This window comes from Conger conger, chromosome 2 (genome assembly GCF_963514075.1).
Source record: "Conger conger chromosome 2, fConCon1.1, whole genome shotgun sequence".
Lineage (NCBI taxonomy): Eukaryota > Metazoa > Chordata > Actinopteri > Anguilliformes > Congridae > Conger > Conger conger.
In genome coordinates, this window is record NC_083761.1 from 23,989,067 (window position 1) to 24,016,572 (window position 27,506).

Consider the following 27,506-nt stretch of genomic DNA (forward strand, 5'->3'; position numbering starts at 1 on the left):
GTAGAAGCTTTTTTTCTTGCTGAAAACTATTTCTGTTCACTGGATGCAGATTATTGCACCTGTGGCTGGTGCGCTTAGAAACACAATGGAGCCAAGTCACAACACTGGACAAATCCTCTTTCAAATTTGAGGATAATATCACCAAAAATTTGCATTCTGCATAGTTCTTTCTAATCGATATCTATGCAGTTTCCAAAAGGGACATTTGTAGACTCCAAAAGGACACATGATATTATGTTTCTTATGAAGAGTGCAAAATACTGCATTTTACTTATTAAACTATACAACACTTTTTATCTTGTCACCCTCTCTATCCCAAACTCCCTTTTCTTGCAGCAACACTCAGCAACAGGTCAAGAAGATCATAAAAATAAGTACAATAATCAAAATAATACCATCAATATATTCATTGAGGTCCATTGATTGACGTTTTTTTTCAAATACGCAACCTCCATCAACAAGTCAAACATATTCCATAATTTAATTCTATTTATTATTCAAAAGCTTCTTATTTATAAGAATACTGAATAATAATCAAATATCTTTAGAAGGTATTTAGATGCTCACCGGCATAAAATGGGGTTACGTCACTGAAAATGCCCTAGAATTTCTATGTCCAAGTACTTCTGCGGAAGTATACAGTACAACAGCGAAACGATGATAATTCCTCCAGATAAATTCTAAGTAAACATTGGACATTCTATCAACGTTTCTCCGAGTTAGCACATTTTTAGAATTACTAATATGCATTTGGTCCGCTGTACACTTGTTGTGAAAAGGACACTGACATTACCTTTCTAGCAGTATGTGGATTTCCAAAATGCAGAGAAGATGAGGTCCCCTCACACTTACACCTACATGGTTACAAAATAAGGAAATGTTGTCGCGAAAGCAATGGCATCTTAAAATAGGTTATACAGATAGAACCTTGAGTTTTAACACTTTCAATATATATCCTGTTACCATAGTGATTGAAAATTGTGCCCTGAAAAAAGCAATGAACGCAATGCAAAAAAAGTATTGGGTAAATCACCGAGGAGCATGAATGTGTGCCGAAAAAAGTGTTCCATGATAGAGAAACACTTTAACTGAACAAGTGTTTAGCATTGAATAGAGTTAAGAGCATACTGGAGCTCTAGGAAGGCTTGGACAAAGGTAGGGGCACAGCAGTAAAGACTTGAGTCATTCACATAAATGGATATTACACCTGTAATTATTTAAAGCTTGAGAATGATTGTTGATATAAACAGGAACCACTGGAGCCAGAATGGAGCTTTCAGGGAACCCTTTTGTAATTCCACGAAGGAGACACACAAGTCAGCGATTGAAAGAACTTTCCGCACTTTGTCAGAGCAGTCACTCGTCTAAGCATTCCAAACCATCTGCAAAGTCCGCAGACAGACAGAAGATGGCACTGTGTCTCACTAATACAGTCCCCAGGAGCAGACGTTTTGAAGAGTGAACAAAAAGTCAAAGGACCACAATCATGTGAGTGACTATTTACTTACAACAGACACATGCAGTCTAGTCCTGTGCACACATACATTTGCGCAAATAGTTACAAGTAAAAGCACACATTCGGGGTGCAAAGCAGAGAGATGAAAATCCTGTAAGAAACACACACAAACTCACTCATACATGCATATTAACAACAAAAAACATGTACATACACAAGCACAAATGCACACATACTCTGCACCACACACGAAACTATGGGCATCAATATTGTCCACAAAAACAAATAACAATTTCTCCACAAGTATCATAAAACAAGGATTTTTTTTATTATTCAGTAACACCATATATAATGCAATTGCATATCTTTGGCGAAAATAAACTTTATAAACATTTTATTAACACAGGTTAGCATACAAAAACCAAAGGTTGTGTCTGTCTAACAGACATGGCAGACAACTGATGCAAATACTCACTGGATTGGCAGCTTTACGTTAGATAAAAAAAAAACAAATAATCATAATCATTTTGTTTTGAAACTCTCATCAATGTTCAGTAATAGGCATGAAATAATAAACAACCCTATCACTATATTTGTTGATGACCCAGGCAGCACATGTATGTCAATACTGTCAACCTAGGCCTTCAAAAATATTAATCTCTTCAGCACCTCCCCCACTCCCTTCCCTAGAGTCCAACCTCTACACAGATGGTATGTTTCATTGTAAGTAGTCGGAGCTTTCTATGGTACCAACTACAGCTTATGCACCAAGTGAATGTGGACTGCAGGCTTGAGCTGGAGCACCGCTGCACAGAACTATGGGATACTTCTGGGAGTAGACCCCCCACAGGGGTTGGCAGTATACTGGCTTGGGCTCGCTCTCCTTTGCTGAAGTTTAATAAATTGCTGCCTGTAGCCAACAATACAAGAAGCCTAGCATGAAGGAGCAAACCATCATGCGCTGGAAGAGGGGTGTCCAGGTTGTGCTGACACCAACCTGGGCTGTGTTTGAAAGCGCATACTAGCACACATGTGCTACTTGTACTAAATTTCAGGCTGATATTCATTGTAGTACGAGTAGTATGGCAAGTATGTGGTTTCAAACAGAGCCCTGGACAGGTTTGTTTAAATCTGAACTTGAGTATTACATACAAACAGACATACGTGTAACTCCCTGCCCTCACCATTAAGGTCCCTGGGGTCGGAAACCACAATGACAAAATTCAGGCAGTCGCCATAGGAACCCCTGACAAGCCTATTTCCACTTCCTGTATTTCTGGTACATGATCCGCACTCACAATGAATACTAATTGAAAAAAAAAAAAAAAAACACTTTCCAGCTCTCTAAGTGCTGCTTTTTCTTGTTTGCAGTTTTGTTTAGGATTTCTCATTGTGTTTCACTTCCTCCCAAAAACAGGAAATTCTCAGTTGACAATGCAGGGTGGGTGAACACTCATAGAGTTGCAAACAGATGACACTGTCCCCATGCCCCAACCCCCCTATTCCCCTACCATAACTTGTCCCTACCCCAGGAGAATATGACAAGCATATCGCTCAGTGGGCATGCTCAATTCCAAGCAACAACAATGGCACTCACACTCTAATACTTTTTTTGAACTTGAGTTTCAGGAAGAAAAAAAGAAAGAAAAAAAAACACTCCTAAACAATTCTAAACAACAACAAAAAAAATCTAATGAACCACAAAGGACGGTATGGTCAAAAGAGAACCAGCAAGAAGGGAAGGGAAGAATATTGTTTTCTAGCAAAAAAGTAGATGAGATGAAACACTTTAACTGACCTACAGCTGCGGTACTATGCAAAATTCAAAGACCACCCTTTCTTTTCTTCAATTTCCAGCCAAATCAGCCATTCAGTGCAGTTTTTCTTCAGCATCAGACAATAGTTCAGGAAAGATTGTGTTAAGAGAACATTTACAGCTGTTTGTTACAGTTACAGGAGATATTCCTGATATGATTAGATATAGTAATTAAAAAAATTTTTGGTGAAAAAACACATTTCAAAAACTGGAGTTCAAAGGATTATTGCAAGATACAGAGAAAATGGAACTCCTCACCACTGTGCAAGAACCAGTAGACTACTGGAACTATAACCATCACAAAGATGGTACTTAAAGATTTTATCTTTGAGAGAAAAAAATCTCTAGGTATTTCTGTCAATCCTTCCACTGCGAGAAGTATGGTTGCCACCTGTCCCAATTTTTCCCGGGACTGTCCTTTTTAATAGTCAGTCCTGGAAAATGTATTGGTTTTCAATAGGCTAGATCAATTTTTACCGTTTCTGCACAATTGACTATTTAGATTTTGTCTATATGTCCATCCTCTTGAAATATGCATCGTGACTAGCCCATCAGCCTTGGCGGCGTAGCGCCCACCCAAGGAGACCCGTTCTCCGCCACCTGTGTTTTGTGACCAGCCAAAATTTCAGTTAAATATGAAAGAAAAACAGGGCTGTAAAATCATGCAAAACCAAAGAGTTTCGTATGACGCAAATGCAAGAATCCAGCAATTGCAACGGTTACGACAAAAAAAGGGTCACCAGAGGAAGACAGGATAGCAGTAGCAGAGCTTAGCAGTGGACACCACAGAGTGCTTCATGGCCACAGCTACTTATCTACAGCTTGTGGCAAAAAAGTGTGAAAATCTTTCATGATTTCAGTATTGCCACAAAAACGTCATGTGGAAGAAAAAAGAGTGAAGCTTTAGTTCATAATGTCCTAGCGCATTACAGCCAGGAGCGTTCAAGTATACCTTTGGACACATGATTAGATTGTACAATAGATTATAATAAGACAGTATATGTTTACACGTTAAAGAAAAACAAATCTGTATTTAATGTAGAAAAAAGACGGCAGCAGAGAAAGGAGTCCAGAGACTGCAACTGCGTCAGGGTGTTTCTGTGTCTGGGTCAGGGAGTGCATCATACCACCACCACCACCCCACCCCCCTGTCCGTCCGTCCGTCTGTCCTGTCCGTCCGGTTTTTCACAAATCAAAGGTGGCAACCCTATTGAGAAGACAAGTCAATGGTATAAGACAGTAAGAATGTGTCACTGTCAAAAAATTTAACTAGCACATCAAAACTTCCTGAGATGTGGATTAAGGTTTTATGGGCCGATGCGTCCAGCTTTGAGCTTTTCAGGACAGAACCATGTCTACAACCACCAGGAAATTACAGTGGAGGATCCGTACATGTTTGGGGTTGTATAACAACATCAGGAGTTGGTGATTTGGCTTTAATAGTTTTGACTGTAGGCATCATGAATGCTCATGAACACAAATCTTAACATATCTTGCAATACCTTCTGGACAACATTTCATTGGGAGCAAATTCCTTCTACAGTAAGGTACTGACTCCTAAGAACACTGCTAAGAAGATCAAGCCAGTGGTGTTCTCAGAACAGTGGACTGTGGCCACCCCAGGGTCCACACCTTAACATCACCGACTAGGTTTGGAGTAACTTGGATCGAGAAAAGCTGAAAATTCAACGAGACAGTTCTGACCATTGGAGTTGTTTACAAGTGTGGAACAATATCCCTGTAGATTTCTTTGAAAAACTCAGAGCAAGTCTCCTGAAAAGAATGGAAACAAAGGGTGGACACACTAAATACTGGATACTGTACAGAGGTTTTTGTGTGTTAAATATACACTCAATGAGCACTTTACTAGGAACACCTGTACACCTACTTATTCATGCTTGTTTGATCTAATCAGCCAATCATGCGGCAGCAGTGCAATGCATAACATCAGATACGGGTCAGGAGCTTTAGTTAATGTTCACAACCACCATCAGAATGGGGAAAAATGTGATCTCAGTGATTTCAACTGTGGCATGATTATTTGTGCCAGACGGGCTGGTTCGAGTATTTCTGTAACTGCTGATCTCCTGGGATTTTCACGCACAACAGTCTCTAGAGTTTACTCAGAATGATGCGAAAAATCCAAAAATTGAGTATCAGTTCTGCAGGCAGAAACGCGTTGTTAATTAGAGAGGTCAGAGGAGGGCCAGACTGGTCGAAGCTGACAGGAAGGTGACAGTAATGCAAATAACCACACATCACAACAGTGGTATGCAGAAGAGCATCTCTGAACACACAACACGTCAAACCTATAAGTGGACAGGCTACAGCAGCAGAAGACTTAATGAGTCTAAAAAAATAAGTCTAATAAATACCTAATGAAGTGCTCACTGAGTATATTTGCTGCATTATTTTCTGAAACTGAAAAATAAATAACTTGCACTTAATGACTGCTTTCACTGGAAAAATAGATTTAAAAAAGAGGGGTCTCTGACTTTTGCACAGTTCTGTAAGGTCAGTCAGTGGTATAATGTTTGAAACATAACTGACCTACGGGCAGCTAAGGTTGGACAGTGGAAACGCTTCAGATATAAGTGTCTACAGCTAGGGTAGATCGGTGGAAAAAACTTCAGGTATAACTGACCGACAGCTAAAGAAACGAGTTTATGGACAACTGAGCGTCTGTTGTTTATAAACTCTTCATTTTAGGGTATCCTGCTAAACCAGTCCTCTTTAACCCACTATACCCAGTATGCACACGCTCACACAACCACTGCATTCCCAGTTTCCATGTTTTAAGGCCCATCAAGTAACAATAACTATAACCATAATCACAGCTGCACACTGAGGAGTGATAACATTCTATAAGAAGCTTCTTGGCTGCAGTATATCATCATGTGATGTCCTGTAAATTTGGACGGATTTTGATTGGCTGTCAGTGTTGTATCATTCATGCAGCTGGAAAAAGCTCTGAAAGTGATCCCAACGATATCGTTTGTCACCATCGTTGTCGTTACAGTTGTGGTGTGGACTCCACCACACATTTGAGTAAGAATGATTTCTAATTGAGATCATTACAGCTATCATTCTTGATGTGGACCGAACTTTACAACCCTCCTACAAACCCGCTCCCCAGAAGTGCCACCTTGCATAGGGTCTGAGCAAAAAATGGAGACAACCAACCAATGCTTACCTAAGTTCATGCGTTAAAGAAAGCAGAAATGGTGATGCTTAAACTGGTGCTTGAGAAGACAACCCCTTGCCATGCCAGTTCATGTTGGAACCTCACACCAATGTCTTAAAGACAAGCTGAAATCCAAATTCACTTTTTCCTCAATGTAGTCAATTCTTCATAACCATAAGAACATGTTTCAAAGTATATATTCAAAAAAAATTAATAAAATGATAATACTTTTTCACACCAATGTTTTTTTAGCAGATTTGACGTCATTGTGTACCAGCGGGTACCAATCAATATATTTTTGGGCAGCAGTGCATATTCTTCCCCTCAGAACCATAGGCTACAGCTCTTCTTGCCCCTCCTCATTTAACGGCAGACAAATAGACTTCCCGCCCACCCGCACGTGCGTCATATCGCAGAAGCTAGCGCTGTTCTAACTTCCGTTTCAGCTTGTCTTTAATGCCACGCTACACACCAACCCCCATTTAAGCACATGGAAACACAACCATGGGCAGTGTTTTTTTTTTTCTTTTTTCAGAACATTACATATGGCCTGGACAAAGTGGGGAAAAATACCATAAGGAAACTGCAATAATTCCATGACAATAACATTGATAGCAATAAGTGGAACATGAGGGTAAGGAGGAAGAGGGAAGTCTTTGCGGAGGAAGAAGAGGCTTGCTGTTGGAATTATGATCACGGTGAAATGGTCACCGAGATCAGCTGGACCTTGCGTTTCATCCCTACCGCAGCCCCAGTGAACAGGGTTCTGGAAACTTCCAGGGCAGTTGATAGGGAACAGACAAGAGGTCTGAACCAATCGGGGGTGCAGAGGTGTAGTTAGACACACCCACTTGGTATCCAAGCAATCCTTGTCCACAGAAAAACCCTCAAAAAGACACAATACAAAAAAAGCATTACAAAAAACAAAAAGAAAATAATTACAGGTTTGTTTTTTAACAACAATTATTGCATTTCTCTTTGTATCATATTCAGGGAAACAAAGTCTTAGTCTTTTTAATCCAAAGCAAGCAAATTATTTTCTTTGCTTTTGAAAGTTTTAAGGAAACCACGCTGTGGCACAGGCTAGTCAGGAATTTGTCTGAAATGTTCATGCTCATCATCTTCTCTCCTGTGAGCTGGAAGCATGCAACTTTTCATGTGAACATTTTTTTGGCGACTTTTTTTCTAAAATCCCACAAATCGCACCCATTTGTAGATCCAACCTATGTCGCTGGTAGCTAATTTCTGTGGGGTGTTTTAATGTGTGAATTAATTTAATTTTTAAGTCATCAAAAAGTCTCAATATGGCTTTATTTCTCCTTTGTTGAAGATTATATTGCTATTTCCGTTGGATGAATGGGGACTTTCCCCCCACGTGCAGGGAAAAGAAGATGCGGAAAAATGGTACGATTCACAAAAACGGAGGAGAGGAAGCCAAGATGCGGGCACCGGGGAGGGGGTGGGAGGTCAAAGGTCATCTCATTTCCTGCAGTTGAGCTTTTTGCTCCTGGCTGTGCGTTTTGTGGCCTCCAGGCCGGTGCGGATGCCGGCCAGATGCAGGAGCGACCCGGCCGCCTCCTTTAGTTCCTCGTCCACCTCGGCCTTTGGTTCTAGCCACGCCCGCTTCCTCGGAACCTCCGCGGAGACGCGGGCGTGGCCGCCGGCCGTCGCTTTCGGCCGCCGGCCCCCCGCGCCCCTCTGCCCGGGCCTCGCCCTGCCGGCGCCGGGGTCGTGGTCGGAGTCCTCGTTGCTGTGGAAACCCTCGCTCCCGGCACGGTGCGTCTTGCGGGGGGTGCGTCCCTCGTCCAGGGAGGACAGGGACGAGGACCTGGAGCGTGCCGTCCGACGCTGCTGGGGCGCGCTGCTGTAGTTGTGGTCCTGTTTCGGGTCCCTGCTCACCACTACCAGGTCCCTCTGAGAGAGATCTATAGGGCTGTCCCGACCATCTGAGTGAGAGAGGACGTTGTTATTTATAGCGCACGATCGCTCGTCATTCACTGTTCGTTAATATCGTGAGAAACCACAACAAAGCTTGTTTCTAACATCAGCTTCAATGAAAAGCAGTCGTTTTAGTGCTAAGAAAATTATTTAAATTATGCAATTTTGGGAATATGGATAGGGAGGGAGGACACACAGCCAAAACTGTAGCGAACTGCAGACTAACGGAGAAAAGAAAAAGATGGTCACCCACTTTATTATGCTCCCAAGTAATTTATTGCAAAAAACATTGAAACGTGCATGCGACTATCATTTTCTTTTTAGTATTGGCTTGATATGACCATATGAACAAAAAATGTATGGACCAAACGGAAGCACTGAAAAGAAAGATACAATTCACACAGTTTATTTAGACGTCAGTAGTTAAAGGTATAGTTCACTCTCAAGATTTCAGGAGTTGTATTAAAATGCTTCTTTGTTTTCAACCACAAACCCATATTTGTCCCTATACCAGCCATCCTAATTGCAGCAGGTTGTCACAACTTTTGTATACATTGAAGATGCATGCATCCTTCATTTTGCACAGAAAACAGGCAGAGCTAAAGCTGAAATAATACTTTAAAAAAAACAGAAAGCAAACTATCCCTTTAAGAATGACAGTTATGTTCTTGGATTTACTATTATTGTAAATGTATTTCCAAAATGCACTGTTGACAAAACTATTATGACTATTATACACATTCTTAAGTAGTTTAGTGGCAAACACACCATACCACAGCATTACACTCTTTACAGTTTATGATGTGCTCAAAGCAGCCTTGCCCACGGAAATTCACTTTGTCTCCCTCATTTTTCAATGTCTTTGAAAGAGAGGTTGGAGGACAGGAAGGGAGAGAGAAGAGCGATTGACAAAGAGCATAACATAAGCACTGACGAACATGGACATGGAGGAAAGTGAGTAACAAAGAGGATGAAAAGTAGAGCAAAAAGGATCCGTTTAGCAATGTAACACGCACATTATCAATGCAAATTCAACAACCCAGAATATCGCCATTAAATCAAACCAGGCCCAGCCAGTACGGTTGTTCAGGCAAATAACCACAATTATGATCTATTACTTTTATGACTAATAATCGCAAAATAACAGAGGTGGTGTTAGGACACAGCGGAGATTTGTGTCCTATGTAATTAGTATAATTGGAAGGACCACTGACTCGAGCAGGCCTTTCGGAGGGAGAGCACAGGCTTTTTAGTTCCTGCTGTAAATATTCTAAGAGAAATAATGGTCCTCACTTCAGTAGTACAACATGGTATACAATTTCACACACCATGTGTGACCAGTGGGAGACAGAGAGGGCTATTTGCTAACCAGAGAAGCCCGGCGCCATCAAAACTCAACCCTGTATCTGGAAAAAAAATCTCCTTTTAAGAAATGTCTAATGTCTCTGTCACTGCAGTCCAGCTCATCTACGCTCAGTTTATTGCCAGAGTTCATGGTCTGTGGAACAGGTGCAGCCATATCCGGGAGATGAGTGGACATTTTCACATAGACGGTGATAAGGAGCATGGGAAGTATTTTGGACAAATTCTCTCGGCTGGCTAATACTACCACAAAATAAAAAAATCTTTCAGACGAACAAAATTCAATTACAAAAGAAAACTAGAATCTAAATGTAGGATAGGGGCATATCGTAGGAGATATAGCTATACCATCCTTCTCGGCCACTTTTTTTGCCAAAGGAACGTTTCATGGCTTTATTAGCATAAGAGCAAATCTTTGACCATAGTAACAGAGGGAAGTGGTTAGTAGTTTGATTATACCTTCACACTGAGGACAGATGTGCCTGCACGCTACAGAAAACAACTGTGGCAAAAATAGTGAGACGAAACAAATCAATGAAAGACCCCCGGGAGTGTACTAATTCAACAAGAGTTTAAATGTGCTTCTTCAACTCTTTTTCCTTGAATTAGTCCAATCTGGAAGTCTTTCTTTTATACCTTCACACTGTTCACATTGTTTTGTAAAACATACATAAAACAGCCTCACAGATATGAATGCATTGGGAGTGAAACCCTGAGCAAGCACATGTTAATTGTCCATTAAACCATAACTTAAAGATGTACTACATACAGTATATAACAATAATAAAGACCTTTTCATATAAAGTGTAACTGCTAAAATTGAGCACTGGAGGTATGATGATATGTCTGTAACGGGCATTTACTTAAAGCTCACTTCTGTCTGGCAGCCACTAAATGGATGATTCTGATTGGCAGCCCACTAAACCATTCCACAACTGAATGTTCATCTACAACCAGAAACCGTCTGGTTGACAAGCGAGAAAGAATGGTGACAACTGGAGAGACAGCTGGCAGTTGGAACAGTGGAGGCCTGGCTAGCCGAAGCAGCACACCACTGCTGAAACGTTTTATTGAAAGACAGCCTCGGAGTTGTCCAACGATGGCTTTCCCTGAACATGAATGGGGACTCAACAATGTGCAGTTGTGGAGGGCTGAAGATTCTCAACACAAATGTTTGAACACAAGACAAGTAGCATCACACACAAGGCGTGGCCATGGAGAAGGAGATAAACTGTACGAGGAGGAACCTCATCTCTTCAGGCTGCACCTTTCCCTCTCTACCTCACTACCATGATTAGCCTTGTGTATGCCATAGATTATAATAGCACTTATGTATAGTTATTGTAGTACAAGGGGTATTCTAGCTGCCAACTGTGGTATGCTACTTGGTAAGCTGCTGTATTCTTCAAGGGTTCAATTTGTATCTATGTGATCATGCTAGGACTCGGAACTGTACTTTCCTCTAGGGTCCTCAACGTACTTGTCCCTGGGTTCATTTGCACTTCATTGTATGTCGTTCTGGATAAGAGTGCCTGCTAAATGCCTTTAATGTAATATAATGTAATGCACCATCTCTGGGAGGTAACTGAAGTAAATTTAGAGGGCGCTGTCCAAGTTAGAAGTGACAGGCCCAGCAAAGATTGAGGCATGACAGGTGTTCTTGTCTCCCGGGTAATTAACTGAACAGTTAGTGCTACTCATTGGCCAGACTGTCTTCACGCCTGACTCCCAGGTAAAGGGAGGGTGGAAAACCAACAGTTCTCGGCCCAGAAGAACCGTGATTTCACGATCCCTGTTCTACTCTATGCAAAAGCCTTGGCAAAGAAACACTGAAATCAAAATCAAAAAGTGAACATTGAGAATGAGAGAGAGAGAGAGGCATGGGACTAATATAGAGTCATGATGTGATTGGAATTAAATGGGAGGAGGCTGTGAGACAGACAACAAAGGAAGAAAGGAGAGGAGAAGAACGAAAAGAAAAAGAGGAGGACAGCTGAAGGACAAAAATGTGAGAGCAGGGGAGACAGATGGAAACAGAGTGAGAGGAGGATGGTTGAAAATAGAGAGGAGGGGGAGAAGGGTGGATGGCGTGTCTTACATGGTTCAGGGTGGTGCTCGGGGGCAGAGTTTAAGAGCATCATGGCAGTGGCAGCATCGATGTCAGACTCTAAAAGAGGGCAGAACATGAATCATATAGCGAGGTATGACCCAGAGTGTGTGTGAAGTAATTTTGTTGTATTGCTTTCTCATAGAGCACACAGGCCCCTTTAAACAATTTGGAGTTCATGCTCTGTGGCAATGGGCACACACGCACCCAAAAGTAAGCGTGTGGATACGTGTGAGAAAATGAGTGTGTGCTTGCATCTTGTGTGTGAGTTAAGGCCTGAGTATGAGTAAAACTCAATTACGTACGAGTACAACAAAAAAAAAAGCACAGAGGCACACAAAAAAGGGAGGGAGAACAGAGCTGTGAGTGTACGCTCCGCACCACACGGCACCCAGGCCTGTCACCAAGGTAACCAAACAGCCGAGTCAGAGAGGTGCTAAAGGAAGGGTGGGGTACTGCATGGGCACTGACACCACCCCCTCCACCGGCACATAAATAAAGGACTGGCATACAGAAATGGGCCTAGGGAAATGAGATATAGATGTAGGTCTCTTTAAAAGATGGTGACGGTGTCGCTATCTTTCTGTCGAAATGGTGGTTTTCATTGTTTCACTGTGGGGAAGGGCCCAGTAGTCTGGAACCAGGATTTGACAGGAAGATGGCCACACCGGAACTTAAAGGGGTAACATGGGGGTTGAATGTGACAATTGGTAATTGTCTTTAGGCAAAAACACAACAAATGTGCATTATCTTATTATTCACGCATTTGAATAATTTGAAAACTTATTTTTCTAAGCCTACATTTCCCACTATAAAAGTTCACCCAAACTGTCTGGGTGTGGTCAATTAGCTATTATTGACAGACCGTGCTCCCACTTTCCACACATTGTTATTTGTTACGATAGCTACCTTGGGAGACTGAATTTTCACAAGCTAGCTAACAAAGTATATCAACAATCGATAGCTAAGGTAAGGACGCTGACTTATCCAATGATAATTTTTGCAAGCTAGCTAGCCAACTTAAGATAAAAATACAACTATAATGTCAGTATGAAAGCAAACCAGCAAGCTAACGTTCGATAACGTCCTCTTATGAAAGCAAACTAGCTAACTTATGAAATTAATATAACCAGAAAGAGTCTATTAGTCCTTAAAAGGCATTCTAATTTAAGTGAACCTAACGTTAGCCAAATATTTTTATTGTCTTGCCTGGAGGCCAGCAGCGTAAACTATGGGTCACGAGTTACAGGGGAGGGATACGGGGAGTAGCTGTCCTCGTGTGACGCATATGAGAAGAACATTCTCAACTGGCTGAAAAAAGGACAGCGAATTTAAAAACGCTTGCTTCTCCAAAACTAAAGAACGAACATATTTAATACTTCGTCATCTTGTTTCTTCAATGCCCTCTTGTGCAATTTGCATATAAAAACCTAGAAAGTGTGACCAACCACCATGTTACTCCTTTAAATAAAAAACTAGCATACATGGGTTTCCACAAATGGGCCTAGGGAAATGAGATATGGCAATAGAAGATGGCTCCAGTGCAGGTACGTTCCTGTTAAAATGGCTGTTTTCACAGCGTGTGGAAGGGCCCAGCAGCCGGGAATCAGTTCCTGACCGTGGCAGCACAGACTGCGGCCAACAGCTCTGCAGGGCAGTACATAATTGGCTGGAGCATTGCTCAGGTGGGGAGGGTTTCGCTTGGTTGAACAGTCCTCATCTTGCGCAACCAAGCAATCTGGTTCAACCAGGTGACTGCGATCAGTCTGCTTATATTGCGGGTGAAGGGTACAATGCATGGAGACTTCGCTATTCCCTAACAATAGCTCATATACACTCAGTGAGCTCTTTAATAGGTATTTATTACACTTATTTGTGTTCTGCTGCTGTAGCATATCCACTTAAGAGGTTTGACACATTGTGTGTTCAGAGATGCTCTTCTGCATATCACTGTGTCGTTATTTGCATTACTGTCACCTTCCTGTCAGTTTCGACCAGTCTGGCCCTTCTCCTCTGACCTCTCTCATTCACAACGTGTTTTTGCCCACAGATCTGCTGCTCACTGGATGTTTTTTTGTTTTTCACATCATTCTCTGCAAACTCTACAGACTGCTGTACATGAAAATCCCCGGACATTAGCAGTTGCTGAGATACTCAAACCAGCCTGTCTGGCACCAACAATCATTCCATAATCAAAGTCACTTAGATCACATTTGTTCCCCATTAATTAACTTGGTGAGAAAAAAAAGCTGTTGACCATGTCAGCATGCTTTTAGGCATTTAGTTGCTGCCACATGATTGGCTGATTAAATATTTGTATTAACAAGCTGGTGAACAGGTCTACTTAATAAAGTGCTCACTGAGTGTATGTTTATTTTACATATAAAACGAAGACTGGAATTCCTACAATTCACCCAATATGGATGTAAATACCGTGAAATGAGCGTTAAAGAGTATGAACTGTAACCCCGTATTCGTTGGTTCATTTAAAATCCAATGTGCTGGAGTACAGAGCGAAAACCCACTGCGCCCTGAATGAAAGGGCCCCCCCCCCCCAAACAGAGCAGTCTAGAACCAGGGCTGAGGCACGCCTGACGCAGCCACTGCACAGCTGGCTGGCAAACCACGGTGTGAAATCCGATGAAACGGATTAACGGCTGGGCATTACTAAATGAGGAAAAAAAATTAAGTAGGTAATTCAGTTAGTTTACCTAGTTTAATACCTCAACTGTTACCATCTCAATAGGTCAGCAGTGGATGGGCATCCCCCCTGTAGCCGGGTTCCTCCCAAGATTTCTTCCCATCTGGGAATTGTTTCTCGCCACAAACTATTTTGGGAGCTTAGAGCTGTTATTCTTTATTTTTCTTCCCTGCTGTTACTCTGTAAAGAGTCTTTGGGACAGTCTTCTGTGAAAAGCGATATACAAATAAAATTGAATTGAATTGAAAAGAAAGACGGTATTGGGTCTCCTGAAGGAGGGAGCTAGAGTCACTTCAGCAGGTAAACGGAGGAAAGATTACCTTTTGCAGAGCAACACTGGTCACGCAGGAGGAGGTGGTGCGGAGGGGAGGAGGCACTGAGAGAGAGAGGTGCAGTCGGTAAATTACACATTCTTTTTGATAAAACTTTCATAATTGTTGAAGCAGAATGTGAACAGAAACAGAAAAAAAATCATAATTCATCACCTGAGTGGGGAGGAAGGGGGTGTGCAGAAGGCCTGGCCCGTCGGCAGGTGCTGCTTCTTCAGGGCCTGCAGCAGGTTGGGTCGGTACTTGGGGTCCACACACCAGAGAGAGCCCTTGCCACTCACCTGCAAGAGGGGATTGGAGGGGACAGGAGTCATGTGACCAATTTCCATTCAATAATCACATGGTCATTGGTTGACGAGTCGTACGTACAGTACAGCGCAATGGGACATACCAATGCAAACTAGGAGTTACAATATCACACCGGTCAGCGTAATGCGTGCTGAAGAGGGAATGTGTAAGGATTATTGTGTATGAAACTTGTATTTGTGATGTGTTTTGAACATTTGTTTTTGTTTCTATTATGTTTTGTTTTTGTATAGTCTAAACCTAGTAGTGAAAGGGTTTAATATGTGAACATATTATGTAAAAAGGGTAGGTGTAATAAGCTAAAGCTTCAGCCTACACCTTTTCGGTCAACATTGTTATTCATTATTTCTATGTTCATTCATTCTGTAAAAATTGTTAATAAGGACCAAAATAAACTACTGCCACTACTACTACTACGTATCGTAAAAGTTTGTGAAATTGTTCAATTGGCGATGTAAATCCACTTCCTTTGTCTCCATCCACAGACTGCACTCCAATGACACGTTTCCACTCAGCCTTCTGAATCATTCACCCGAAAACCTTCTCTGCCACACTGCGCTGTGGAATAATGTATTACATAATAACGGACCTAAACAACCACCACCTGGCTTAATTTTAATGAGGTGGTGAGTGACATACTGTTTCACCCATAAGTGGCGAGGCAGTAAGAATAAGTGCCAAGCAGGTGGCCTAATTTAATTATTAACAAAACGCTAATTGCCACAATGTAAAAAAAAACAACCAACAGATGCAATGCATTATGCTTTTGTAGCTGGAGGCCAATTTCCTACACTTCTCCCCAGGTAAGCACCTGTAGAGAAGTGTATGCACCATACAGTCTCTTTCTATACTCTTTCAACAATAGTGTTATCTCTCTAAAACCCAAACTTAATTCATCTTTCTGTTTTAAATATTGTATGTGCAAAGCTGCTTTTTAATGCCGCTTGTTAATACTGTGCAAGTGTACGTGTGTCAGTGTGCAAGTGGGTGTGTACACTTCAGGACAAGCATACTGTATAAGTGTGTACATGCAAGCATAATGCGTACGCGTGTCTGAATGCATGTTCGGTGTCCATCTGCATGTTTGTATGTATACAGTGCTTTGTAAAAGTGAGAGACCACCCTTTCTTTCATTTACATTCCAGTGAAAACAGCCATTAAGTTATTTATTTTTTCTGTGTCAGAAAATAATACACCAAATGTGTATCTCAAGGCCAATTCAGTAATTATGGTCGCTATTGAAATGCTAATTGTTTACAATGAGCAAAAAGATGAAGATATGGCACTATAGTATGTAATTATTATCAAAATAACAATAAAGAACCCCATGAAGAGCACTTCAAAAGTAAAAATTGGTATTAAAACTAGAGCAAAAATTGAGCGCAGCTCAGCACCATGGAAACTCATCACAAACTCGTCAGTCAAGACATCGAAGGGATTAGTTAACATTTTTCCAAATAAACCATGCCTTACAACCTCAGAGGTACTTGTCATTACAATAGCCTTATGTAAACTGGAACAATAGCAAAGGCTCAGAAGGCTAAGAAAATTATTACCCAAGATGCCAATGCACGACTATAAAACCTCAATTTTGGTTACCATCCATGTAATTTTCATCGATTACCAACCAAAATGACTGAGTGGGCCGTTAACACAAAATTGCACAAAAACCACAATAACTATGTACACTAAAATCTTTGTGTCCACCCTTTGCCTTTATGTCAGCTTCCATTCTTTTCGGGAGACTTGACTGAAGGCTGCAGACATGGTTCCAAGAGCCTTTCATTGCTTCAGCGGCATACATACTACCTTCTATTCCGAAAATCACACATTTTCGGCCTGTAATACCTTACACAGCTAAAAACGTCCGGATTTAAGTCTTGGAATAATACTAAAGATGTTTTTTTTTATATTAGCTTGTTTTAAGTTAAGCAAAATAAGTCATAGGAAAAAGATTTTAAGTCTAAATATAAGATGAAGATACTTGTTAAGACTGACTCTTTTTCTTTTCTTTTTTTGCAGTGTACTCCACATCTCAGGTGCCCAGAGTTGTTGTACTAGTGCAAATTTTACTCCTATTTTTCAGTTCATTTTCTCAGTGGTGGCTTTTTGACAGCAACCTTTCAGACCCATAGGAGCACTTGGAGAGTTTTCTTCTATCAAATCAGAAATATCTCCTTTAGCCATTTTGAACGCACATAGAAATGTGCAAGGAAGCTAATGTATGTTTGGGTTGTTGTTGAATGTTGAGTCATTTTTTAAGGCAAAGGGTTCTAACAAAGTCATTGATTCATTTGGCAGAAACTTTTGTTTGGAGAACACAGCTGTAACTTGTTTGTTGATTGGAAGGTGGAAAGCTAAGTTGTTAGTAGGGGGCATAAAATAAAGAAATACTGATATATTTGATATTATATGTAGTGCTGGGGCCTGGGGTCCATTCTGGAACGGTTTATTTCGTACATAAATGCCAGAAAAATTTTTTACACTGAATGGCTGATTTGACTGCAAACTGAAGAAACAAAAGGTGGCCTCTGACTTTTGCACAGTACTGAATACAGATATACAGTCCTCTCCAAAAGTATTGGAACAGCAAGGGCAATTATTTTGTTTTTGCAATAAACTGAATACATTTGGGGTTGAGATAAAAAGATGAACAAGTGACAAAAGTTCAGAATTTCTGCTTATATTTCCTGGTATTTACACCTAGATATGTTAAACTACTTAGAAAAAAGCACCTTTGGTATCAGACCACCCAATTTGTAGGTGAGCAAAAGTATTGGAACAGAGTATTTAAGTAAATAAAACTTCATATTTAGTAGCATATCCCTTGCTCGCAATAACTGCATCAAGCCTGCAACCCATTGATACTCCAGAAGCAGCCATGCAAGCCCAAGCCATGACACTTCCTCCACCGTGCTTCACAGATGAGCTTGTATGTTTTGGATCATGAGCAGATCCCACACACTATGGCCTTTCCCTCACTTTGGTAGAGGTTCATCTTTAATCAGTCCATAATACTCTGTTACAGAACTTGTTGCTTTGTTTTGGCTCATCTCTGTATTTCTTTGCAAATTGTAATCTCGACTTCCGATTCTTATACTGATGAGTGGTTTGCATCTTGTGGTATTGCCTCTATATTTCTGCTCTCTAAGTCTTCTTCGAGTGGTTGATTCAGATGACTTCACACCTGCCCTGTGGAGATTTTGATATCACTGACTGATGTTTTGGGTTTTTTCTTCACATGTTTCTGTCATCAACTGCTATTGTTTTCCTTGGTCGACCTGTTCGATGTCTGTTGCTCAGTACGCCAGCAGTTTCTTTCTTTTTCAGGACATACCAAGTTGTTGTACAAGCTATCCCCAATGCTGGTGCAATGGATTCCCCCTCTTTTCTAAGCTTCAGAATGGCTTGCTTTTCTCTCAAAGACAGCTCTCTGGTCTTCATGTTGGTTTATCTTTTCTAACACAAATGCAGTCTTCACGGGCAAAAACCCAAGGCTAAAACCAAGAGTAGACATTCTGAACTATTTATTGCTTAACCAATCAATCTAGGAGGATACATCTGGGAAACAAGAAACACCTGTCAGTCACATATTCCAATACTTTCGCTCACCTAAAAATTGGGTGATCTGATACAAAAGGTGATGTGATTAATCTAAATCTAGACAAAAATACCAGGAAATAAAAAAAAAAGAAAATAAAAAACTTGAATCTCATGTACATCTTATGACCTACACAATTGTCTTCAGTGTATAGCAAAAACAAAGGAATTGGCCTTGCTGTTCCAATACTTTTGGAGCGGACTGTATGTATATAGTTGGGAGCATATAATATGCATGTGTATGCACAAGCATGTGTGTGAGCATGTGTGTGTATGTACATAAGCATGCTTATGTGTTGGAGAGTAGCTGTTTCCAGCCCTTTGTCTCCAGCTCAGTCCTGGAGGGGGGGGGGGGGGGTATATAACCTTGACTCAGATTACCAGCCAGCTCACAAACAGGAAGGAGGAAACGTCACCATGGAAACAGAAACCAGACTGTGCCTTCTGAAACCAGAGCTGGGCTCAAAGCAGATAGAAAATCTCACATACTGATCAATGGCAACTCCTGCACCCTACACCCTAAACTAGAACACTTACCTAGCACATCACACCCTGAACTATAGTTACCCTGTACAGTACACCAAAAAGTATACACTTATTCTGCACACTACACCCTAAACTATACACCAACATACCCTCTTCAGGCCAAATTTTGCACTGTGATGTAAACTATACACTTACACCTGCACACAATACCCTATACTATACATTTACCCTGCAACATACTCCCTAAACTATACACTTACTCTTCACATTACACCGTAAACTACGGCAACCCCACTCCATCTTTATACTGCACCCTAAACACTAAACAACAGTGCCTCACTCCACTCTCGTGCCGCCTCTACACCCTAACTTGCAGCCCCTCACACAATCTCCACAATTCATCTTCCACTGCTCCTTTAACCCACACCATAGACTCTGCCAGTGCTTCGACTGCAAGTCAGTTGCTTGCTGCCCTCATCCTTCACAACTGTCTTTGAATGTAGAGCTAAAAACTGAAAAGGCACCTGGATTACATTTTTACATTTTTTGTCATTTGGCAGATTACAGTCTGGTAGATACACAAGTAAAAAAAATAATACGTATATAATATTTCTAACTATTTTTCCAGGTAGCTAGCTACTTAGTTCAGGAAAATGAAATCATGAAAAGAATTGCTTTTCGTAAAACACATTCACAGTTCTCTGGCTAACCTATGTCAGGCTAACCTATGTTAAACTACATCTGTGTGCTTGCAGGGAGACTACTAGCTGGCCACTTAACCAATGGACATCTTCACAAAATATAAATAAAATTCTAACCGATTACTCAAACGCAAAAAATGTAGACACACCAACAGTGATATCAGCAGCCATTTTAGAGGTTGTTGCAGTGATTACCAGGATATCCTGATAAGGACATATCGGACAAATGCCATCTTTACAACTGTCTTGTGACTGCAACATACAGCTCTGTCTTCAAACACCAGACATAGACCATACAGAGCAATAGACACAGTCCTGCATGGCACTGAACATATTCCCAGAGCAATAGTGTGTGTGTGTCCATCTGTCCGTCTGCCTCAGTATAACTTCTTGAGTGTGCTTACTGTCCATGCCTTTTCCCTGAAGGAGGTTCTGCGGCATTGAGCAAATTCCTCTTTTATCACATGATGGTAGCACACATACTAGAGTCTAGCCACAATATTGACTCATTCAACTTCAAATATGAATTTCTCTTATTTTGTCTCAAAACAGCAACTTATCTTCACCCCAATATCAACTTCCAGTATGGAGCTTTTCAATCGAATCAAAGCCACACGGAGAAACCACCTGTAAGAGTTTACACAGCTAAAATTAATCTCGAGACGTACATTCGATTTCAAGTCAACAGCCGCCCACTTCCGTGTCATGAAGTATGCGAAGGAGTGGAAGGTTTCAGATAAGGTGGTGGCTTTCCATTACAGGCCTAATGTTATTCTTTGAATGCCATAAATAGGCTGCTTCTACTCTGTCAAAACTTGAATAGGCCTAAAGATGAGCTTGAGATGATCAGTAAATTGTTGTTTTATTGTCTTGTTGTTGAAAGCATTATAATGCACTGCATGCAAACGCCAATTTGTGTATTGCCTACTGTCCATATAGGCTTATTTGCTGTGGTGAATAGCGGAAATTGTGATTCGCATCAAAGATTGTTTTTTTTCTGATTTTTCTGAGAGAGAGTATGCATTTCTATTCAAAGTATAAAATGGTTCAATGAGCAACTAATGATGCAAGATCATAGCAGCTCCTTTTGTCGAGAAAATGTTTATGCAAAACATGTTGAATGCATGCAGGTACAAATTGCCATTTGACCCAATTCATCCTGTATGATTTGTTTACATATTTCACATTTACGTACATCACAGTGGAAAATTCGGCCTGAAGAGGGTATGTTGGTGTCGCAGTCTGCCTGAAATTAAGGTTGTATTTACGAAGGCTACAGCTCATTACGCAATCAGCGAATGTGACTGCCTATCAACCTATCAACCGTATAAAGAGGCAGATATTAAACAGCGCAATTAAAACACGTGTTTAATGCATTGACTGTCTTCACTGCGTGTGGCATATTCCTTGTATTGGCTGCCACATAAAAGCATATCCAGCGCAGGACAAAATGTGTACATATTTCAGCTGTGGTGGCTGTTAATGCAAAATGTAACTTGGCAATGAGATTGACTATTCCCGGGATAGAATGGGAACATTGTGTCGGAGACATGACATATTTTATTTGTATGGCTGGTTGTTTGTCATAGAAGTCGTTCCCTGCTTATTTTCAGTGATTGTTTTGGATAACTAATAAAACAAACACAACACCCTGTTTTTAATATTTTAGCAATTCCAGTTGAGCATGCTCTGTTTCTAAAAATGTTCTGATAAAGGCAAAAAGCCATCTCTTTCCAAGTCTTTCCACGGTGGACAAAAGTCCATAGCATAGCAATGCATAGCAATGCATTCAGGCAACTCATATTTTTGGCATACTAGTGGCAACAATTTTTTTTCAACTTCAAACATGATGGTTGAGCACATTATTTAAATCATTTCCCTCAGCTTCACATGAGATACAGGTCATAAATTATTTTCTAAATATTTTCTGTGACAACACCTTAATTATTACTTGGCTGCAATCATTAATTCATATTTAATATTAATAATCTGTTTGATGATTTCTTGCAGTTGAAATAGTGTGATTATTGCTGCAAAGATTATTTTAACTTATTTGAAGATTCGGAGCTGTGTCTCTGTCTCAGTTTACGCCTGCTATTTGGAGGCGGATAAATTTTGCGCAAAAAACGACCCTTGTTAATTCTGTGAACTGTAGTAAATTCAACAGAATACATAATCAGCCACACATATAATATCTCTGCCCTTTATTTGCACAATCCGCCCTTAAATGCATATGCATTAAAGAGAGAAGCGTAGCTTGCTATGACTTGCCATATGTAACGGGTGAGTCCGAGGTGAGATTTGAACCCCGGCCTCTCACTCGTCCAAATATTTGTTGAACAATCGCGTTACCAGTCGAAAGATTAACTCGCCTCCAGCCAAGGGCAACAACGTTCTTTTGAATTTGAGGGTTACGTCAACAGGGAGTGTTGTCGCGGTAACCTGCCACAAGCCTTCACTTTCACTGCATTTCACTGGACTTACTAGCAAACTAGCTGAGCTAACCACGCTACATACACACACTGCAGCTCCAGCCCCATGCACCTCTTTCATACATACAACGCATGTTTCCTGGGCAGAATGTGTCATATGTGTGCCAGAAAATCATCACAAAAGGCTTATAAATCTGGCCCATTATGTTTTTAAAAATTATAATAATATTGATAATAATAAAAATGCGAGGTTATGTTGCGACGTATCAATAAACACCCATGGCTGTCATGCACATGGCTGTCATGCATAGAATATCGCTGACCAAAAAACTGAAATTCATCCAGAAACATTTGCCGGCAAAAGAAAGTCCAACCGTGAACTCTCGTGTGATGAATTAGGGAGAAGAGTCAGTTAGTTTGTCTGAGAGTGATTGGTTTTTGGCAAGCGTGTTTCAGGCTCATGTGCGTGTGTGTATGTGCGTGCGTAAGGTGTATTTACTGGGTGTGTACATGTCAGAGACACACGTGTTGGATGTGTGTGTCTCAAGTGTGTATTTCAAGCGTGTCCCCCTCCCCCACAAACAGGCCATCACCTTGCCTAGGCTCTTGTCCACCTTCCGGAAGCACTTGTTGAGGGACAGGTTGTGGCGCACCGAGTTCTTCCATCCAGTGGGGGCGCTAGAGAAGTAAGGGAAGTGCTCCAAGATCCAGCCGTAGATGTCCTTGACGGGGAGGGACTTGCGGGAGGACTGCTCGATGGCCATGTAGATGAGCAGGGAGAAGGAGAAGGGGGGCTTGGACTTGAGTGGGTCCTTATCCCGGGTCCGCCCGCGGGGGAGCGAGGCGGACGACGGCGAGGAAGAGGAGGAGCAGGAGGAGGAGGAGAGGGCGTGGGGCAAGCCTCCGTCTCCCTCGATGTCGAAGAGGGGGCTCCCGCTGGGTTGAGCCTCGGGGCCGCCCAGCGTGAAGTTCTGCAGCAGGTTCTCGTGGAGCCAGTTGAGGTTGGTTAGCTCCTCGTCCTCCGTCACGCTCTCAGGACCGCCCACCCCGTCCAGGCTGGTGGCCCGGGGGCTGGCGGCGCTCTCCGCTTCGGGCAGGGTCCCCGCCCCCAACGCGGTCCGCAGCCCCGTCCGCTCCGCCCGCGGCCCCGGGGCCTCCGCCTTCTTGTCTGGAGACATCCCGATTATAGGACCCATTGCACCTGGGGGGTCTGTAGAGGAAGGAAAGGAATATGGCAAATGCTTTAAAGGTGCAGTAGGTCATTTCGGACTTCTAACGGTCAGGAGAGGAATAGCAGCAACAAACACCTTCAAACCACAACACTGTTTAATGCGTACCCCTTATCTGTGACGTTGAAACGCCATTGGCTGTGGCAGTTAGAACCAATTTTCAACCAATGAGCTTGAATTTCAACCATTGTTCGTACAATGTTTCAGTACAGAGTGTCGGGCCGTCAACTGTATATTTTGAAACCCGAATTTATGGACCATAAATTCGGCAGAGGGTGAATCAACATGTCAGTGAGCCTTTTTCAATGATAGGAAGGGATTTACAATGGTCTTGTACAATGGAATTACATAGTGGTCTCAAACTCATTGGCGGAGGGCCGTATGTATGCAGGTTTTCATTCCAGTAATGCTGCCTTAAATGATTCCAATTACTCATCCAGACATATGCATTTAACTGCATTTAAGCACAGGATATAAGTTGTTAATTACATAACACAAATAACACATTTCACTTTATACATTATGTGCAAACCTACAGCCCTAATTCAGCAATTAATTGAACTAATAATATAATCAAGATCAGAGGCTGGAATAAAAACCAGCATACACAATGAGACTACGGTTTTAACTTGTTCTAAGAAAATCCCCCTCACACTGGACTACTGCATTATAACAGTCTAACTGAGTGGTCCTCATTTCTGGTCCTGGAGAGCTGCAGGGTGAGCTGGTTTTCGTTTTTGCCCTTAATATCAGCAACCAATTCAGGCCCAGGAGTGAGGTCTAACTCCTGTAGTAAACAAACACTGACAAATAGTTTCTTTTTAGATATAACTGCCATATTCTGCTTTCTGGTTTTTTCCTCTGTCAGTCTCCTTCACTCACTATCTTTCTTGCTTCACCTCTTCTGAATGACTTTCTGTGCTGGCTCCCCGAGTGTTGGGTAAGGGTTTTGTGAACGTCCCTACAGTCTCCTTAAAAGGTGGAAAATCAATTCTCCTTTGGAGAGCAACAGTCCTAATAATTAATTATATCATTTGCTTTTCGATTGCATGGAGATACTCTCAAGGGATGACTAGAGGACCTCTAAGGAGGCTGTCTAATTGTACCGTCGTGATTAGAGTTCAGAAATGGTGAATCCCCACGTGTCAGACCAATGCAACATAAACATGCAGGGACACACAAACAGCAGATAGAAGACTATGTAGAATGACATATAAATATGTTGTAGAGAAATTATTTTTAGGTTAGTAGCACCCTGTGGCACATATGGGTACACTGCATCTCAGTGCAGTGCATTCAGTACAGTGGATGTAGTGGATAAAGTTGGTACAGTGGATGTACTGGATGAACTTGTTGCAGTTGGTACAGTGGATGTAGTGGATAAAGCCAGTGAATTCAGTACAGTAGATGTAGTGGATAAAGCCAGTGAATTCAGTACAGTGGATGTAGTGGATAAAGTCGGTGCAGTAGACGCAGTCGGTGAGTTGACTGATTGGGTGCAGAGGATACATTCAGTGCAGTAGCCATAGAACAAGGAGACATGGTGGATGCTGTTGGTGCAGCAGATTCAGGTCAATATGTACAATGAACAAGGGTCAAACTTGGGTCACGTCCCAGGACAGACTGGCTCTGTTACACAACACAGTGATGCGGATGGGGGTGGACATTTTGATCCCTCAACCAGAACACAGATTGAAATTCCTGCAGTGAATGCTCTCAACACAAACTCACTGGAGCCTACAGAAGCTTGGAAAGTTCTGGAGAAACTACACTTCAGGAAGGAGGGGAGTCTGCCGGCAGCAGCTCTGAATAAATGGAAAACCAATGGAAAAGCAAACCTCAAAAATGGAAGTAATGGAACTTGAAGGAAAAGGTGAAGATCGTCTGCCTTGTACATATCCATAACACCAAACAAAGAGAGATTCCTGAACATTGTCTGTGCATGTTTGTGATTGTGTGCGTGTCATCCGTGTATTCATTTATGTGTGTGTGTGTGTGTGTGTGTGGAATCAATAGAAAATGGTATGTTAATATACCGAGCACAGAAATCGAGTAAACTGGTGAAGTCCTCAAAGTTTGGTATTTTGTGTGTGTGCGTATGTGTGTGCGTATGTGTGTGTACATGTGTGTATGTGCATGCTTGTGTGTGTTCAACCTATGCTATATGTAGCTCCTCAGTCTCCCTCCCATTGTCTCACTCTCCATTCTGAAAAGAAACTCACTCTTAAAGCCACCTTCATCTGAAAAGACTGCCAAAAGTGAGCAGTCAACTCACCTGACAGCCACAGGAAAATGCTGAAAGTTTGGATGCGGTGTAGTACTAAAAAGCAATTTACAACTGGAAATAAGAGCCCGTACACACGCTCTTTGGCGTTGTTTGTAGAGCTGCGATTGGCCCGCGAGACACATGGTTGCCAAGAGTCGGCACACAAGGCTCTCCTCTACGACTGTTTTTTTTAGCTGATTTTTTTCTACTGTGAGGGCAATCCTCTGAGAAACGGGGGGGGGGGGGGGGTAAAAATTCCCAGGATGCTGTCAGCCCTGGCTTGCATCACGGTTAGATTACCCACTTCACAGGAGGGAGTGCTCTGCCTCCCATTCACCCGGTTTCCCACTGCTTTGGCTCAAAAGTGGGTGGGCCCAAAAACAGAAGAGGGGCTCATTATCCCCAGTTAGCAGCATGACGCTAATGAGCTCCGGGCAACGCGCCCATCTTCCCCTCACACACTCAGGGAGCCTTAAGTACCGCACTCAGTTCCACTCAAGCACCCAGGTTACCCATTATTTAACACACCTCCTCAACTCCCTACCTCAAGCACTGTACTTAACCAACCTCCATCAGCGCAACCCATCAGGGCACTTGATGTAATCTTTATCAAGAACTTTATTAGTCGGAATTGAAGCAAAATTATAATACCAACAATAAATCAAAGATCATTCATAGTTAATAATGGCAATTTGGATTATATGACGAGTGAGAAATGCCAAAAACAAAACTGAATTTGAAAAGAGAGAAATAAATCAATTTGCACTGAAAGTGAAATTTGCACTGAAAGGTGATATTTCTAGTGATTTATAGTGATCATTATAAAATCTCAATAAGACCCGATTGGCAGTGGCGTGGCAATGCCACCTGTTGGAAACCAGTCCTCTGGACATGATGTGCTACATGTTCATATTCTGCCTTCTTCTGGCTGCACAATGTTTCTTGTTAACTTCGGTAGACATATTACTGATTCTAATACTGAATATAGCTGGAAGCAGTGATACATGGTGTCTAATCACATACATCCAAAACTCAACTATGCCATTCTACCAATGTGCCAAGTTTCGTAGGTCTCACGCATGTAGTTCGGCCAAAACTTGGCACAGAGGCACATGGCTATTATAATTTCCAAAATGGCAGCCCATTCAAGAGGCTGAAAAAGTACAGATCAATGTTCCAGAAGAGGAAACTGATCACTACTGCAAATTTCACATCTCTTAAAAGATAACAGTGACTTTCACTGAATTCATGATTTTTCAATAAAAACTCATTGTGTGCCACCATGTGATTCAATTGGGCCATTACTTTACTTCTTTTTTTTCTACTATTTCAGAAATCCAGCATGGCATTGCAGCTCACAAAGTTTGTTCTACAGGTAGAGACATCTATGGAGATATAAAGGTCATGACAGTCCTGCAAAGACAGTGAGAAATAGGGTTTTTGAAATACTTTTCTCAGGTTTGACGAACCACAGTAGTGCCGCCTATTGCCCCATTCTTACCAAGTTTTGCTAGTAGTCAGTGACAAGTGACACATATGGACCAAATTTCATGATTACTGGACCATCTACTGTGTCCTGACTTTTGATTGGCT

At 41.7% G+C, this 27,506-nt stretch overlaps 1 protein-coding gene across 2 annotated transcripts in view; it reads right to left on the reverse strand.

Moving 5' to 3' along the window:
• Positions 1 to 1,760: 1,760 nt before the first annotated feature.
• Positions 1,761 to 27,506, reverse strand: part of foxn2b (forkhead box N2b) — a 35,487-nt gene continuing 9,741 nt past the window's right edge. For both annotated transcript variants that reach the window (XM_061233026.1, XM_061233027.1), the window contains exons 2-6: positions 23,012 to 23,628; positions 15,050 to 15,174; positions 14,885 to 14,940; positions 11,855 to 11,923; positions 1,761 to 8,402 (exon numbers count right to left, since the gene is read on the reverse strand). In XM_061233026.1, the coding sequence (XP_061089010.1) occupies positions 7,936 to 8,402; positions 11,855 to 11,923; positions 14,885 to 14,940; positions 15,050 to 15,174; positions 23,012 to 23,628 (1,334 nt within the window). In that variant the 3' untranslated portion in view covers positions 1,761 to 7,935. The remainder of the gene's footprint in view (positions 8,403 to 11,854; positions 11,924 to 14,884; positions 14,941 to 15,049; positions 15,175 to 23,011; positions 23,629 to 27,506) is intronic.